The sequence below is a fragment of the Mastigoproctus giganteus genome, chromosome 9 (genome assembly GCF_048544385.1).
Source record: "Mastigoproctus giganteus isolate SK-2022 chromosome 9, ASM4854438v1, whole genome shotgun sequence".
NCBI lineage: Eukaryota > Metazoa > Arthropoda > Arachnida > Uropygi > Thelyphonidae > Mastigoproctus > Mastigoproctus giganteus.
The window spans coordinates 180,051,396-180,067,833 of record NC_143583.1 but is presented as its reverse complement, the minus strand read 5'-3'; the positions used below and the strand labels follow the sequence as shown (position 1 = coordinate 180,067,833).

The window sequence follows — 16,438 nt, the reverse complement described above, 5'->3', positions numbered from 1 at the left end:
ATTAAGCATATGAGTCATACTGATATATGGAATCAGTCTGTAACTGATTTCAAATATCAATATGATGCAACAATGCAATGTAATACAATACATATTTATGAAATACAATTGTAAAAAAAAATATATATATTATCTTAAGGTTGTCTGTAATTGAATACCTTAACCCGTATTTGTGTCTGTAAATTGCGTGTGTTCTATGGTCTATTTGCCTGTTTTGCTGGACGAAAAAACCCCAGTTCTTGGGGAGAAAAACCTTACTATCTACGCCTGAGACCGACTAACTCAGCGAAGGAATGAAAAAAGTCCATTAAAATTTCTCGCGTCATCGACGGGACTCGAACCCGGGCCTTTTCCACCCGGTATAGAGAAGATGGTGACGATACCACTGTGCTACACGCGCAGACAAATACAGTTGTAAGGAACAGAATTTGACAATTATACAAAATTTTTGTAGTTTTTAAACGCAAACAAGAAAAACGCGCCTGATATCTGGAAGATCATCGCTAGGTCGGATCATCGCATTCCCACACAGATCTAAGCTGCATAGCATGGTTCTTGGACTACATGTTTTCATTTAACTCAATCGAAATCTTTAACAATTTATCCATAGACTCCCAGAAGCTGTGCAACCGAAAAACTTACAGATCTTCCACTCTTGCAGATATGTATGCCCTCGTTAAGCTCTAGAAGAAATTAAGATCTGTGATGCTACATTCCTCGCACTGTTTTATTTATGTATATAAACCAGAGCCTGGGTAAGGCAATGTATTGCATTAATCTGTCTGAGTAATCTGTACCTAAACTGCTAATAGTTTATCATTTTTAATTCATTCCATATTATCATGTATATGAAATGACACTCGGGTTTCCGGGAGAAAAAACCATGCTGTCCTTGCCCACGACACACTAACTCAGCCATGTTGTGAAAAAGACCCATAAAAATTCCGTACGTATAAAATACACTTTTAGATGTAGCCATTCCATAAAAAATGGATGGAATCTATACAATTATATTACAGGGAGCTGCAAAAGAGGTAGTCAAACCTTTAGCCATAATCATGAGCATCCTCAGATTCACAGAAACTCTCTACAGATTGCGAATGTGCAAAAATGTATCTTCTATTCACAATGCTGGTTCAAAGAGTGAAATTCGTAACTACATATCTGTCAGTTTAACTTCAGTGCTAGGGAAAATATTGTAATCGGAGGTTAAAATTTAATGCAAGATCATTTTGGCAGGAGTGGGTCCATAAGCATGAATTGTTAAAGGGAGATCGTGCATAAGCTATCTGATTAGTCACATGAATTCGTCACGAAGGAATTTGATGCAAAGAATAATTTCGACATCAGATGCTTAGATTTCCGTAAAGCATTTGCTACCGTTCCACACGAACGATTGTTGTACAAATTGGAGCAATGTGGTATTAGGGGCAAGTTACTAGTACGAATAAAAGGACGGTTAAGTGGTAGGAAATTAAGCGTGGTTATAAATGGCCACTGCTCTTCACTGACTATTTGATGAGTGGTGTACCACAGGAGTCGGTTTAGGGCCCTTCACTGTTTTTAATATTTATTAATGATATTGATGTACTGAAAAATAACAACAGAGAACACTGATAAACGCAGGGCTGCAATTGGGTAGCAGTAATCTTGGAAATTAGAGAAATGGAATAACACGCTGTTTTCTGTAACACCAAATTACTGATTTCTACTGAAGCTTTCAGTAGAAAACAGTTAACTCTGTGTCTGTCACGAAATATCTGTTAAAAGTATGTTTTTTTTCTTGAAGATATTAAAAGGCACCAGCTTTAGTTGTTATACTGCTCCATTATAGTTACGAAAAACATATTAGTAAGACTGACTTTTGTGGGAAGGATGGTAACTGTACTGAATTTTTTTTGGACTTTCATAGGATATTTTTTAATTAGTGGAGGCTGAAGTGATGTACCATAGAGACTCAAAAGTCCCAAGGTTAGTGAGATCAGGGACAACTCGGATCTGAAAACGCGGGTTACTAAAATTAATAAAAATTCTTTAAACCACTGAAAGAAAAGATAAAAAAATTAAGTAATAAAAATTCATATCCAAAACAAACCCTCAAGGCCAGGGAATTTTTTATATGATTAATAAAGATAGCGTTAAATCATTTATTTATTTAAAATGCAACGCATCTATATAAAACGCATCTATATAACCACTATATAAAACGTCGTCTATAAAACTGAAAAGTGTTTTAAAATTTTTCAACTGATGTTTAAATAGTTAGTTAAATTAATTTAAATGCACAAAAAAAAAACTTCAGTTACATATTTTGTTTTGATATCTGTGCAAATCAAATCCATAAAGTTATTATATAGTTTTAACTTCAAAATTATGAAAGGTAAGGGGCCACTAATTCCTGAAACCGTCGTCATATCGGTGTCGCAGCTGTTAAATAAATCGAAAATTAACTATTAGCAATTATATTTGTTTATAAATGGTGCAGCACCAACGGAGCTCGCGATGAAAGGCGAAGTTATATATGATACAAGCATTAGATTATTTGTTGTTGTAGTACGGTTTTAGGAGCATCAGCGACTAAGGCCATATTGTTCCCTGTATACTGTATGTAAATTGGAGTATTCTGTGGTTGATTTTCTGTTTTCTGGACAGACATTTTTAAGTTTCAAAAGAGGTAGACCTATACTTCCTCTATTTGATTGGGTTGATTTTGAAGTACGCTACGCTAAACTAGGTTTAATAAGGATCAAAGGACTCTACTTTACTGCAGTTTTGTTTTGGCGACGGGGGGGAAGATTACTTTTTTTCATTTGGATGTATGCGACAGATTTTTTAATATTATTAAGTACGAGGTTATTTTCCCAATACACAAGGGCTTGCCTGTGTGCAGGGGCGTATTCAGGGGCGGGCTGAGGGGACATATATCCCCCTTAACCAAAACTTTTAAACTAAAAGAAAAGAACGCAGAAGGCGTTCTAAAAAAACTCAAAAGCCTGGTCGGGTCGCCATGCCTCTCCTTACGATGACACCTGGATACGCCACTGCCTGTGTGTAGGAAATTAATTCCCTATCATAAGCCTTTTATCTTTAAAGCAACATTTGCTATGAATAGAGTTAAAAGTGGTCCTTGAAGTTGTCGCAGACATTCTCTTAGATATGCCAGACAAGCTGTACTTGCTGCCTGGGAGTCTAAAACGATGATGGAACTGATATTCGGGTGACACTCAAGTCAACTGGACCCAATTTCGGCGAAGTCCAGACGGACTGTGTCAGCCGAATCCTCTGCTTCCTTTACGATGGTGGGACTGTTAGTAATATTGGGTATAACTCCCATGCTCAAGCACACTGTGGGTGACCACCCAGGTGTGAACCAACGTAGCGGGGATCGAGGTGTGGCGCCCACACCACATGGAGGTATGCCGCCCCTCTATGTTACCAGGCAATACTAGGTAGTAGATGACTCTCATTAACCGGTACAATACCACCACTTTGCTTATTGGAGGCTTGAAGTGGTGGAACCCGTGTTTAGTCTCCAGAGATAAGTTCTGGTCAACCCTTCCCATCTCGTCCATCATGGAGTATGACTGATGACTTCTGAGGTTATGATGGACATCATGGAGTATGACTGATGACTTTTTAGGTTATGATGGACACCATGGCGAGATCCAATCTTCCTTACATTTCGAGGGTACAGCTCTAAAACGGTGTTCGCAGACCGGCCACTAGTTAGTACACCAGACCGAACCTATTGGTCTCTCTCTAGGAGGCTTCCGGATCAGCTAGATCCTCTACTCTGCCAGATAGTGACTGGAGGGAGTCCGAGTAGTGTGTATGCGAGGGGCATTGTCGAGGCCACGTTATGTCAAGGATCTGAGTATATTCTTACCAAATGTGTACGCTATATTCAAAAATTTCCTTACTTCATACAGCCCCCTCCCCCACTTTTTTTAACTATTGAATACACCATGAATTGGACCAACACTATTTCTAAAGGTTACAACCACAAAAAAATCTTTACTTAAGGTACTCTTTGCTGATGAGAGTAGATTCAGTCACAGCAGCGATTCTGGACGTCCGCTAATCTGGCGAGAGGTTGGCACACGATATCACCCCTCAAACATCACTGAAAGGGATCGATATGGCAGTCGAGGTGTTCTCGTCTGAAGAGGCGTTATCTTGAATGGACGTACACAACTCCAGATACTGGAAGGCGGTACTGTAACCAGTACACGCTACTGTACTAAGGTAATTCTTCTTCCCCATGTGCGTCTGTTCCAAGGTGCCATTGGCCCCGAGTTCATGTTTATGGATGATAACGCCACACCCCATCGCACTGCAGCTGTTGGTTTGCTTTTGGAAAGTGAGGACATTGTTCGTATGGATTGGCCTGCCCGTTCTAGACGCCTAGCGACACGTCAAAACCCACCAGAAAATGTTCACCAGCTGTAGATGGCGCTGACAGAGGAATGTACGATGTTACCGCAAAGCCTGATCAAAAACATTGTTCAAAGTATGGACAGGCGGTGCAAAGCTTGCATCGACATTAGGGGTGGCCATATCCCCTACTGAGGATCACCTCTTCCCTTTGTTCCATCTTTGGCAGTGATGTATCTGTATCACGGCAGCCAGTGCTATGTTGCATTCCCATCTCTGCTCACACCTCTGTCAAAACCAGATGGTTCTGTTGTCGCTTCAGCCAAGGATAAAGCTGACGTTCTAGCATGCCATTTTTAATAAAATCCCTCTGTACCGTTTTCTTTCCGTTGTTGTGTCGGTGTTGTTTTCTTCATCATCTCTCTACCTCAAGAGGTTCCTTTGGTATGCTTTTCCCATATCCAGGCCACTCCTGTAAGAAGCTACAGGTGAAAACCTGAATGATCCTTAAGTTTTGCACACCAGTGTACTAGAGTAAGCTTACTCTAGTACACTGGTGTGCAAGTGTACTAGAGTAAGCTTATCTGCGAAAAGATCTAAACCTCCCAAACACTTCCTAGTTCATTTCACAAATATACGTGGTCTCAGTTCTAATCGCAATGCTGTCCATTTCCACTTACAGTCTGCCAAACCGCATGTACTTTTTCTGACAGAATCTCAGTTATCGATTGATTCAACTAGTGCTCATCTCACTTGGCCAAACTATTCGCTGTGTGATTCTTTTCGCCTCAAAGGCGGTACTTCTGCATACGTTCGTTTCTATATTCCCTGTCAGAGACTTGGTAATTTGGAATCTCCTCGTTTCGATCTTCTCTGGCTTAAAATCTCTCAACCTCATTCTGTTAAATTAATTTGTTGTCTCTAACGTTCTCCCAACTCCACTAATCACTTGGAGCTCTTTGACTTCCTCTCTTTGCAACTTGACTTTCTCTAGTCCAATTTTCCTAACAGTGAGATAATTTGCCTTGGTGATTTTAATGTTTACAACTACAGCTAGCTTCCATTTTCTAGTCACACAGCAAACTGGTCGAGATGTTGAGGCTTTTGCAATTACTAATGACCTCGCACAGATTGTTCATTTACCTACCAGAATACCGGCCAATCCTAACCATACAGCCAACATGCTTTATCTTTTTCTCGCAAACAACCCTTCTAATACACAAATTGGTGATTGTCTCTTCTCCAATGGAGTCTTTATCTCATGGCTATTCCCAAATTCGTGTTTTTTTGGCATTACAAGGATGCAAAATGGGATGACCTGCGAGATTCTTTTCATATTTTCCTTGGTCGGATTATCGTTTCAAAATTTCTGATGTCAACGTTTGCTCAGATCGAGTTAGTGAAATTATTCTTGTAGAAGTATTCCACACTCCACTTTAATATCTCGTCCTTTATCTAAACCTTGGTTTTCCAATAAATATGCTAAGGCTGTTCAAGAGAAGAATGCTGCATATCGTAATTGGCTTGTTTCCAATTCATCCGTTTCATTTTCTGCCTACACCAAAGCTCGCAACAATTGTAAAGCAGTTATTAATCAGTCCAAACTGGATTTTGAACAGGCCAAGAGTAGAAAACTTGCTTCTTTCCCTAATGGTGGCCGAGCATTCCCATCTCTGCTCACACCTCTGTCAAAACCAGATGGTTCTATTGTCGCTTCAGCCAAGGATAAAGCTGACGTTCTAGCATCCCATTTTGCTTCCAACTCATGTATTAATGATCTTGGTAAAACACCTCCCACCATTCCCAGTATTCATTTATTGATGACCTTGGTAAAACACCTCCAACCATTCCCAGTATTCATTTATTAATGACCTTGGTAAAACACCTCCCACCATTTCCAACAGGCTCTATTCAACACCTCCTGTGGTTTTCTGTCAAAAGGATGTCAGAAGGATTTTGACGAAACTTAATGCTCAGGTCCTGATGGTATTTTTCCACTTGTTCTCGAAACCTGTGCTCCTGAACTGACTCCTATTCTTTGTCGCCTTTTTTCACTTTCTTATTCCAAAGGTGTTTTTCCTTCTGCTTTGAAATTTGCTCATATCCAGCCAGTCCCTAAAAAGGGTGACAAACCCCTCCCATCCAATTATCGTCCCATTGCAATTACTTCTACTCTTTCTAAAGTAATGGAGAAATCAATTAACTGCCAACTCTTAAACTACCTCGAAACCTTCCGTCTGATCAACGATCGCCAGTATGTATTCCGTCAGTGTCGATTCACTGGTGATATTCTGGCTTATGTTACCCATTTATGGACAAATTCAATGGAAAAATTCGGTGAAACACAAGCAGTTGCTCTTGACATCTCAAAGGCTTTCGATTGTGTTTGGCATAAAGTCCTTCTAAACAAACTTCCATCTTATGGTTTGCCAACTGGTTTTTGTAATTGGTTATCCAGTTTTCTCTCTGATCGCTGACTGAGGATGATGGTAGATGGCTCTCTGTCTTCTAACTTCTCCACTAATGCTGGTTTCCCCCCAAGGTTCAGTTCTTTTCCCTACTCTTTTCCTCTTGTATATTAATGACCTTCCATGGAAATCCTATCCATAGTTTTGCCGACGATAGCACATTGTATTCCACTTTCCAGTTCGAGAAACCTTGCCCTGCTCAATCAGCTTCAACTTCTCGAATATCTGCTACCAATTCGTTAAAAGCCGATCTCCAGATAATTATACAGTGGGGAAAAGACAACTTAGTTCATTTCAGTCCTTGTATAACTCAGTCTTGTCTTATATCTCACAAAAAGGATTCTTCTGCTCCTATGCTTATTTTTGGTGACACTCCGATTTCTAGGCAAAATGATATATCTCTTTTGGGGATTACCCTGACTTCGAATCTGTCTTGGCACAAGCACATTACAAATATTGCTTCCTCTGCATCTAAAAAACTTGGTTTTCTCTTCGCTCTCGGTGTTACATTTCTTCCAAACAGCTGTTCACTTTGTACAAATCGCAAATCAGCCTTTCCATTGAAATTTTGTCCCCAAAATTTCTCTCGGGCTTCTAGATTCATTCAGAAGAGGGCAGTAAGGTTAATTAATGACTCCTCTCTAACAGAGTCTCTCCACTCGCTGTCTCATGGACGTACTGTTTCTTCTGCATGCCTTTTCTACAGATACTTCCATGGGCACTGTTCTTTTGAATTGGCTTCTATAATTCCCGCTCTCTCTCTCTCTCTCTCTCTCTCTCTCTCTCTCTCTCTCTCTCTTTCGAAACAGTCCGAAGACGTGACGGTACCAGCCAACATCTAATTACTGTTCAACTTCAAACTCACAGAACCAACTTTTCATCTTCTTCGTTTATTCATTCAACTGCCGTTTTCTGGAACAACCTTGCTTCGTATGTATTTCCTGAAAATTACAGTCTACAGAAGTTCAAGTCTATGTCAACAGATATCTTTTTTCATCTTCTCAACCTCCAACTGAAGCACGATACCAAGTACTATAGGTTCTAATATCTCTCGTGTTTGGGGTTTTCATAAAAAAAAAAGAAAAAGAAAAAAAAAGCCAATATCTTTGATTTTGCAAGTTCAAGTGGTAGATATTGATCACAAGAGGACTCGTAAGGATCTTGACACTAATTTTTACGTCTTTCACTTACTGCCTAAATATTAAGCTCTTTTCTCTGGTCTATTGAGAAAATGCAATGATTGGAATACTCACAGAATTTTTTTTTAAAACTTCAATCTAACTTCGTACACAATTCCTGGACAAAATAATCGTGCTACAGATTAACAAAATTAGTAAGAAAGCACCTGATCCTCCGTAAAGAACAGAAAAAAAAAAAAAAAAAATACAAGGGAGGGAAACTGATAAAAATACCTTTACAATTCCATGTATAGTATTATATGTGTTACTAAGGGTAACGGGTCTGACCTTCATACCATACGTGACAGCGACATGATGAAGTACCATTAACAACATAACACTTTCCATGAGAGCCGCAGGGGTCAGGGCTGCATGGGCTAGTTGGCTCGTCGCATCTCTCGCCTCCGTAGCCTGTATCACAACGACACTGATATCTCGTAGCGGTGAGATTGCAGAGTCCATGAATACCACAGGGATTAACCTCGCACCATGTCACATGGCAAAAGAGACCTACATAGAAAGAGAGAAAAAAATGTAGTTAGACGCAACACCAGTAAGGTGGACGAAAACATAAAGCATATTAAGAAGCTGACATTGCACTTTCTCAGGAAATAAATGTAAATGTCAACCGGAAAGCAGAATATACATACTCCACAAGAAATTTCATTTTTTACTCTCTTTTATTATTTATTTATTGATGTATGAATACTTCATTTTTCATACAACATTATCATCAATATGATAAATGAATGATTACTCGTGGTTACCTTACAACAGCAACTGTGGGCAGGAAAGCAATTTCATTTCCTCTCGTAGTCATACCCCACTTAACCTCCCCATCCAAACTTGGTTGACTAATTTAATACGGACCATGTGTCATTTGTCGGTACAACGTCTGTGTTTATAAGCTGAATGGATGTTGTGCGGGCATTAAAAACAACATTCTTTGTCTCTCTCGCTTTACCTGAGATCAAATTTGGGCAGATGGGCTGAGAAATGGCAACTGCAGCTTAACATTGACAAATGAAAAGTACTGCATATATGTAGAAGTAACCCCACAGAAAAGTACCAACTGTGTTGTGGTACTACACTTAGGGTGGTAGAAATTAAAAAGACTTGAGAGTGATAGTGCAGTCAGATAGGAAGTTTTTCAAGCAATGTAGACAGGCTGCCAGAGCAGGTCATGGGTTTTTGTCAATGATATATAGGAATTTTGCTAGCAGGGAAAAGGAGGTGATTGTCCTTTTATATAAGGCAATGGTCAGGCCACGCCTTCAGTACTGCGTACAGGTCTGAAGGCCTCAGTTTAGGAAGGATGTAGAGCTGCCTGAGCGTGTACAGAGAAGGGCAACAAGACTGGTGAGGGAACGAAGGGGTCCTCTTTAAGTTCTGCAAATTGCAGCGGCTGGAGACTAGGCACCTGCAAGGTGATCTGATTGAGGTGTTATAAGGTGCTCAACCTTTAAATGGGTTGAGCACGCTGAATTCTGATGGGATTCTTCCGCTTGCTCAGATTACGAACCTAAGGGGGCATAAATTCAAATTGAGGAAAGACAGATGTAGAATAGATGTGCGGAAATTTGCCTTTAGACAGCGGGTTTAATTGATGGAACAAACTTCCATCTGTCGTTGTGGAAGTTGATAGCTTAAATAAATTCAAGGAGGAACTGGACAAATTTTTAGAGAAAACGGTTGTGTGAAATTGTATTTTTTTTTTTTTTTTTGGTTGATGCTGCATAAGCTCATACGCTTGCTTTCCTGCATCACATGCCTCTACTACGATACGTGAAAAATCATACTGTAAATATACAGTATGACATTTAAAACATATGACGTGTTGTGTCCAACGTCGGATTAAGATTTTGTAGACCCCTGGGCTACAGGTGCTGTAAGGCCCCCAGTAATATTTTCAAAAAAAAAAAAAGTTAAAGAAAAATTTAATTTAATTAAAATTACATTAAGTTTGCCGCTAGGCTTGACAAGTTAATCCCAATACCAAAGATTAAACACCCAAAATTGGCTAAGTATTACAGACCAATTTCTGTTAGTTGCACCCTACAGAAGGTATTCGAAAAAGCGCTGCTTCCCACCATCAATCAACACTGCTTCAGCCATAGACCACCACATTTGCACTCAGTTATTTCGGGTAGATCAACAATAACAAACTTACTGGAAACCCTTTTTCGCGTGCAGAAAGCACTAAATGAGAAAAAGCAAATTGATATTATTTTTTTGGATATCTCCGCAGCCTACGACACCGTCTCAATTCTAGCGCTCATTGCGATTTTAAGGAATTATTTTAATGTGAGAGGAAATTTGTTAACTATAATAACCAGCCTGCTAGAACATAGAAAACTTACTGTTAAGCACCAAAAGCTACAATCTTGCTTTACCATCTCGCAAGGAGTGCCACAAGGGGGAGTTCTTTCGGCTACCCTCTTCGCGGCCGTCCCGGAGCCGTTTCTTGCACGGTACTACAATTTTATAACATATGCTGACGATGTAAAATTCTTCATCACTTCCAAAGACTATGAATCAGCAGAAGGTATTTGCCAGATGGCAAATAGCACAATCCGAGAATTTGAGAGCTACCTGGATTGCATCGGGCTCCGTATTAATGCAAAGAAGTCTGCCCAAATGACCATAACTTACAAGCAGAATAAAAATGACATCTCGATCACTGTGAACGGGTCTAGTGTGGAAAAAGTGCACTCTCACCTGGACCTGGGTCTTAAGTGGGATGACAGACTCACCTTTGCTCAACACTTCGCCCATATGAAGACAAAAATATTCGCCGCTTTATGGGCTACTAGACAGGAACTGGTAGAAATTAGGGATCCTCAGCTAGCGACCAAGTACATTTTAATGTGTGTCCTGCCAATTGCAATGTATGCCTCGCAAATCTGGTCTTCAGCTCCAGATTCACATTATAAGTCCGTCCTTGGGATCGAGTACTAGTTCTTGCGATGGCTTAACAGAGTTGCTGGCCACCCTTTTACTATCTCAAGGGCCATTCTCTACTCAAACCTTAACATCACACCCTGGATGCAGCGGACAATTAACAGGAACATACAAACTGTCGCACAAATGCTCACAGGCAGAGTGGATGCTCCAGTCCTGGATAATATTTTAGTCAAACCGCGTGCCACTGCTAGACGTTGCGGAGAAGTAAATAATCCATTGCGTTCCGTCCTGAACAATCTTAGTAGCCTGCAAAGATTCTTCCTATCAAATGCAGCAAAAATATTTAACTCACTACACATAGATGCCGAAAAACTGTGTGAGGATGCAGCATACCGGAAAGAGATCTTTCAGAATTCGTACAGACTTACCGAAATATGAATCGGCTGCAAAGTACCAAAGAATTGTGAATAAAAGTGAAACTTTCTGCTTTAAGAACAATAATAATTTGTTGACTGGAAAAATATACCTTCTGTAACAGTTATGTAAATATGTAAGTTATAGATGGAATTATTAGTGAATTGTAAATATATGAGTTGTAGAATGATTAATGCGTAAATACTGTATATATTAAACATAAAATGTGTATATAATATTTCGGGACGAGACTACGTGTTCAGTATATGTAACCCACTGCACGTAGTATCTCGTACCCTGATATGTACTTAGCACCACCCTCTTGGGCACTTTGCCGTCCTGGGGTGGTTTCCTCATGGAAATAAACAGATAATAATAATAATAATAATAATAATTATACTATAAGGCCTTAGCAAACCGAATAACGTCTGCTTTATTAGCGTCTTCTCTTAAATCTCTATCAAAAATTAATCACAACACTCAACAATTTAGGATATACGTGATATAATAACATACTATAATTATAAACTTATCGCAGTAACTGTAAACACCAACATCAGTCTTGTCAGATCAAAGCAATTCAAAACAATAAAAAATGCCTTTAGAGAGAACGTTTTGCAGGGTTCCAACCAATAAAACGGTTATTCATATTATAAAATCTGTATGACGTCACAAACCGTCATACAATATATATGTATACAGTACAGTGTTTCTTTTGGCCCTAGTATGTTTACTATAAATATTAATTAAACCCTCTTTTAAATAGATCATTTAGAGTACTTATACTTTGAGTCAGCATTCACAAATGAAATTACTTTTCACTTAATCTCTGGAGGCCCTCCAGCTGGCGGAAGCCCCTGGGCTGTAGCCCCTAAAGCCCACGCCTTAATCCGGTCCTGATTGTATCTGTAAAAACTTTGAGTCAGCATTCAAAAATGAAATTACTTTTCACTTAATCTCTGGAGGCCCTCGGCTGGCGGAAGCCCCTGGGCTGTAGCCCCTAAAGCCCACGCCTTAATCCGGTCCTGATTGTATCTGTAAAAACTGAGCTCACCTGTTTCAATAAGTCATTAACCTAATGCTTGGAGATGAATGCTTCTTTCTGATAGTTAAATTAGTTCTCACTAAGGCGCATTATAGCCACAGCAGCTTATGCGCCGTTAAAACCCCATAACACACACACACACACACACACACACACAGTTCTCACTAAAAAAACTGAGAATAATAATAATTATTATAACAGACACCCAACAGAATCCTGCGACAAATCACAGACCACCTCAATAAAGGAATAATACCAGATTATCTCAACAACAACAACGAAGTAAGACTAGACACTAACCGCACAGCCATTTGTACTGTGCCGCTGTAGCAGCAACCAGGATTAACGGTAGGATTACTAAAAACCAACATAACATAAAACGCAAAGACAAGGAACCGCCAGCCTGGGAAAGAAGACTACAGCAGGAAATAGAAGAGATAAGAGCGAAGATAGGCCAACTGATCTAATACCAATGTGGTAACAGAAGTCAGAAGGTGATCACAAAAGTGAAGGTCATCTTCAAGAAAGACAACATCCACAAATTCAAATTCAAATTATTATATTAGGGCCACCCGTAATTTCTTACATATACCCATATACGTATTATGTCTGTAAATTGTGTGTGTTCTCTGGTCGATTTGCCTGATTTTCTGGATGAAAAACCCCAGTTTCTGGGAGAAAACATTGCTATCTATGCCTGAGATCGACTAACTCAGCCACGGAGGGTAAAAAGCCCATTAAAGTTCCTCGCGTCATCGACGGGATTCGAACCCGGGCCTTTCCCACCCGGTGTGGGGAGGACGGTGACGATACAACTGTGTTACCAACGCAGACAGACAAAATCCACAGCAAACAAGAGACCTATTATTATTATTATATTATTATTAACAGCTACAAAAACAGCAATCAAACATGCCTGAGGGTGCAGCTACAAAGCATAATTACACAGCTCAAAAGTGAAAAGAAGCTTGGAGTATAAATTTCCAAAGTAAAGAGAAAAGTAAATGTACATAAAGAGAACACAAAACAGGAAATTGAAATCTACAGACAAAATAAAACTAAATAAATAAAAAAGGGATCAGTCAAATTTAAGTGAACAGATAAGGGAAAGGTTGAGCACTGGTATTTCTTCACACACATTACAGAATCAGAGTCTTAGAACTTGCAAGAAGAGTCAATTTTAAGGTTCAGGTAACGGATGAGGTTAGCAATTTCAGTTGCCGCTTTAAGTGCCCAGGAGTGTCAAATATCTCCAGATTTGCTTTGTTGATTGATCTTACAGTCCTGTTATAGAAGTTGTAGTATCCATAATTTGTTCTCGCATGGGATGGTTTAGCAGTGGATTGTTTCTTAAAGCTCTTGTCGGAGCGTTCAAGTTTATTTGTGAGACGAGATTGTACACCTTGTCGAAGGCTTTGCTTACGTCAAGGAAGATGGAGTCGACTTGTTCTCCTTCGTCAAGCGCCTGGGATATATTCGAGACAAATGAAATCATATAATCAGATGATTGAAAAATACCTTGATACCCTCAAGCAGAAACTCTTGGTACTCAGCAAGAGACTTCGTCGTTATAGGGAAAGGGCCCAGAGGAAAACAGACAACAGGACATAAGATGAAAACCAGAGCGCCTTCTACAGGAAATCGGAAACTTGTGAGCAGTGAAGTTATCCATAATGGCCGTGCGTCCTCGATAGATCTAGAAACCAAGAACGTACAAGGCATGTCTGAATGGGAGATTCGGGAGGAAGAAGATGGGAGAACAGTCAATCAGGAAGTCCTACAACTGGCGAACCCCAATAGATAACATCCACAACTACTGGAACGAGAAGTTCAGCTGCACACACACAAGCACAAATCGGAGCAGTTCACCCAGATAATAAACGGGTTTACGCGAGTAGCACGAGTGACATCCCCCCCGGTGTGGGGGAATTTCACCGTTCCCCCATACCGGGTGGAAAACCCCCGGGTTCGAATCCTGTCAGTGATGCGAGGATTTTTATGGGCTTTTTCACTCCGTGTCAGTGTTAGTCAATCTCAGGCATAGATGGCAATGTTTTTCCCCCAGAAACTGGGGTTTTTGGTCCAGCAAAACAGGCAAATCGACCAGAGAACACACGCAATTTACAGCCACAATACACATATGAATTAACTTTCCGGGTGACCCTAATATAATAGTATATAATAATGCATCCTGACACAATCCCACAGTCTCTAACTCAAAGAATCGCCTACCTGACGGCCAAGGACAAATATATCACAAACTCGGCAAAGTCACACCAATCACATGTCTACCAACAATGTACAGGATCGTGGCCACCTGCATAACTAAGATAGATATCAGACCATTTGGTAAGCCAGAACATTATGGTCGACCAGCAGAAGGGATGTAAGCAGATGAGCAAAGATTGTAAGGAGCAACTGGCTATTGACGCTGCAATTACGGAGCAAGCCTACAAGAAGCACAGCAACCTGTACACGGCCTACATCGACTACCGCAGGTCCTTCGACTCCGTGTCCCCATAGCTGGCTTATAGAAACACTGAAGTTCTACAGAGTCAACCAGACACTGACACAATTCCTAGAAGTAACCATGGCAAAATGAAGGACCACCATCAAGGTGGTCCTCGTGGGGGAACAGTTTGTAGGATCGCCGTCCTCCACACACGGGGTGAAAAACAGCTGAGTTCGAGTCCTCGATGACGGGAGAAATTTTTATGGGCCTTTTTCGCAACGTAGCTGAGTTAGTTGGTCTGAGGTGAGGGCAGCATGGTTTTTTTTTTTACTGGAACTCGTATTTTTCGTCCAGCAAACAAAAAATACCAATTTACAGACAATATACACGGAGCAATGTGACCATAGTCACTGATGCTCCTAAAACCCTACAACAACAACAACAACCATAACAACCATCAAGGTCGAGAACATCATGACCAAACCAATACCCATCAGAAGAGCAATCTTCCAGGGGATGCCTTGGACAAACTATGGTTCTATTTAGCAATCAACCCATTGTCCTCCATGCTCAATAACCGCAATTATGAACATACCTTAAAAGAAGGGAGGAAGAACCTATACACCCTCTCTCACCTGGTGTACTTTGATCACATCAAACTCTATGTCACAACCGAGAATCAATTCCATTCCAACAGCTACTCCGGATCACTGAAGAATTTACCACTGACATCAGGTTGTAATTTGCCCTAGACAAATCCAAGCCCCATGGATTGCATCAAGGACATCCAGTCAGACGAAACTACCAGCTGAAGACCGGTGAAGAGACTGAAGCCTTGGCAGAGGGAGAGTCAGGCGCGAGGTTGTATAAGTACACGTGCTTTGAGTGACCGATGTTCAAGCCCGTGATTGTTTAACATAGCAGTCTTTCTTTTATTCTTTCTACCTTGTGAACTCCTCTGATCGTGTGGTCGCCGGGAGTATAAACAGAAAATTTATTTATTTATATACAAATATCTCGGAATGATGCAGGCCCACGTGAGAACACAAGGAGACCAAGTATCACCTCACTGAGAAATACCATCAGAGACTGAGAAACCTGCTAAAAACACAGCTGAATGGCGGGAACATGGTCAGAGCCATAACACGTAAGTAGTTACATTACTAATATATTCCTTCGGGATCATAGATTGGGTCAACAACGAGCTGGAGGAGATTATGAGATCGACAAGGATAATGATGGCCAAGAGGCGGCAAAACCGCCTGAAGTCGGCAAATCAAGAGACTGACCATAGCCCGGAAAAAACGAGGGAGGGATTTGACCAACCTCACCGAACAACAAAAGAAGGCGATTAAAAACCTGAGGGATTACTTCCAGGAATATAATGGCCAATCTATCAAACCATAATGGAAGATAGACAGGCAGCACACCCCGCTCAACCTGAACAAGTGGATCATACTCACACAGACAGAAGAAACAAAGACAGAAAGATGGGCGAAGAAGACAATCCATGGTCGATACTAGAATGAACTCTACGAAGACTACATAGATGAGATGGCCTCCAACGCATGGTTCACGAACAGAAGGCTCTTCCCAGAGACTG

General features: G+C 40.5%; 1 protein-coding gene across 1 annotated transcript in view; it reads right to left on the bottom strand.

Moving 5' to 3' along the window:
- LOC150080917 (uncharacterized) overlaps nt 1-16,438 on the bottom strand; it is a 408,289-nt gene that overhangs the window by 69,097 nt on the left and 322,754 nt on the right. Inside the window, exon 16 of the mRNA XM_090380855.1 lies at nt 8,309-8,530. Coding sequence (XP_090236981.1) covers nt 8,309-8,530 — 222 coding nt within the window. The remainder of the gene's footprint in view (nt 1-8,308; nt 8,531-16,438) is intronic.